This window comes from Phytophthora parasitica, assembly GCF_000247585.1.
Source record: "Phytophthora parasitica INRA-310 unplaced genomic scaffold supercont2.30, whole genome shotgun sequence".
NCBI classification, from domain to species: Eukaryota; Oomycota; class Peronosporomycetes; order Peronosporales; family Peronosporaceae; genus Phytophthora; species Phytophthora nicotianae.
In genome coordinates this window covers 720,767-722,102 of record NW_008649016.1, presented here as the reverse complement: position 1 = coordinate 722,102, position 1,336 = coordinate 720,767, and the positions used below count along the sequence as shown (strand labels likewise).

General features: G+C 51.6%; 1 protein-coding gene across 1 annotated transcript; it reads right to left on the bottom strand.

The window, feature by feature from the left end:
* Positions 1 to 942: 942 nt before the first annotated feature.
* Positions 943 to 1,251, bottom strand: PPTG_23137 (hypothetical protein; the record flags this gene model as incomplete). The annotated part of the gene is made up of 1 exon (XM_008908623.1): positions 943 to 1,251. One exon carries the CDS (start codon positions 1,249 to 1,251, stop codon positions 943 to 945), a length of 309 nt encoding a protein of 102 aa, XP_008906871.1.
* Positions 1,252 to 1,336: the final 85 nt, after the last annotated feature.

The following is a 1,336-nucleotide window of genomic DNA, read 5'->3' as shown; positions in this document are numbered from 1 at the left end:
GGGACACTTTAATCGTCGATGTTTTTTATACAGTTCACCCGCTATAACTTGCCCAAAAGGGCATTGTAGAATCAAGCACCACTTGGCGCTAGGCCAGCGGTCTGCCAACCGCGCTATTGGTACCATCTTTCAAGCAACCAGTAAGCCTAGACAGTGCAATGAATGGTTTAGCCTTTAGTTCGGAGAGATTTGCAGTGCGTCGGCCCCATTTTCTGAGCTCTTTAACCAGCCAAATATACACTCAGTACTGGAACACAATTGTAAGTGTCGCGCCAATGATTGTCAGTGAATAGCGGCAGAACTTTGATGTTAATGTGGTTGTTCCGGTTTCGCTGCGTGATATCGACTCTAGAATTGATGAGGTGCAGACTAATATCACAGCAAAATTCCGTCAGTAGTAAGTGGCATTTATTCGTGTAGTGCAAACACGACTACAGCTTTTTCTCAAAGTGCAGCAGATATCACGGAAAACGTGGAATTGGGGAAATGGTCAGCTGTACCGATGGATTGCGAGTTTCCTGCTCGAGCTAGTGTAAAGTCTATGTGGAACTTGTGGGTTTTCAGTGATGAACATACCAGTATTCAGCCCTATCAGCTGCAAAGCAAGCTTCATGATGTTAAACGAGAACACAAGATGCGGTTTTCCTGTGTACAGAAGGTGATGCAGTACCTACAGCAGCTTACGTACGAGAGCGGTTACTGGGACTTGGGTCTTTTCCGACTGCCCTCCGCAGGTTCTTCCATACTGTCCAGCCTGGTGCGCTTGGCACGTTGAGTAGGTAGGTTATTCTGACGCGAACGAGCAGAAAGATAACAATCAAGGACGTCGGGGAACTCCATGAGATCGGAAACAATGCGGGCGTGGCGATCCGTTTCAGAGTCGCGCCGGCGCGCCGGCGCGTCGATCTCGGCAGCGACACTAGCGCCGTCTTCCGCTGACACTTAAGGTCGGTCCTGGTCCTCGCCCTCGCTACCAGAGTCAAAGAACGAATCGGAGAATGGGCGACGATCTGCTGTCTCTTCGAGAGATGGGGGAAGATTTGCCGCCGCTGCGCGAGCAACGTGCCTTCTCCTACCAGCGGAAGTAGGCAGAATAAAGAACTGCTCGCTCATCCCATCTCTGATAGCTTTGCTGATGCGCTTGGCTGAACTTTCCGTGACGAAAACAAAGTCGACCGCGTGTTGCAGCGAGAAACGGTGGCTGGATGACGCCGCTGTACTCCATACGCATGCTCGCGCTTCGTCTGGCATGTTCTCGTCGGCCACGATGCCCCGTAGCAAATGCACAATGTCACGCGACGGTCGCAACCGCGGGTTGGCAGGGTCTCCGAGGAGA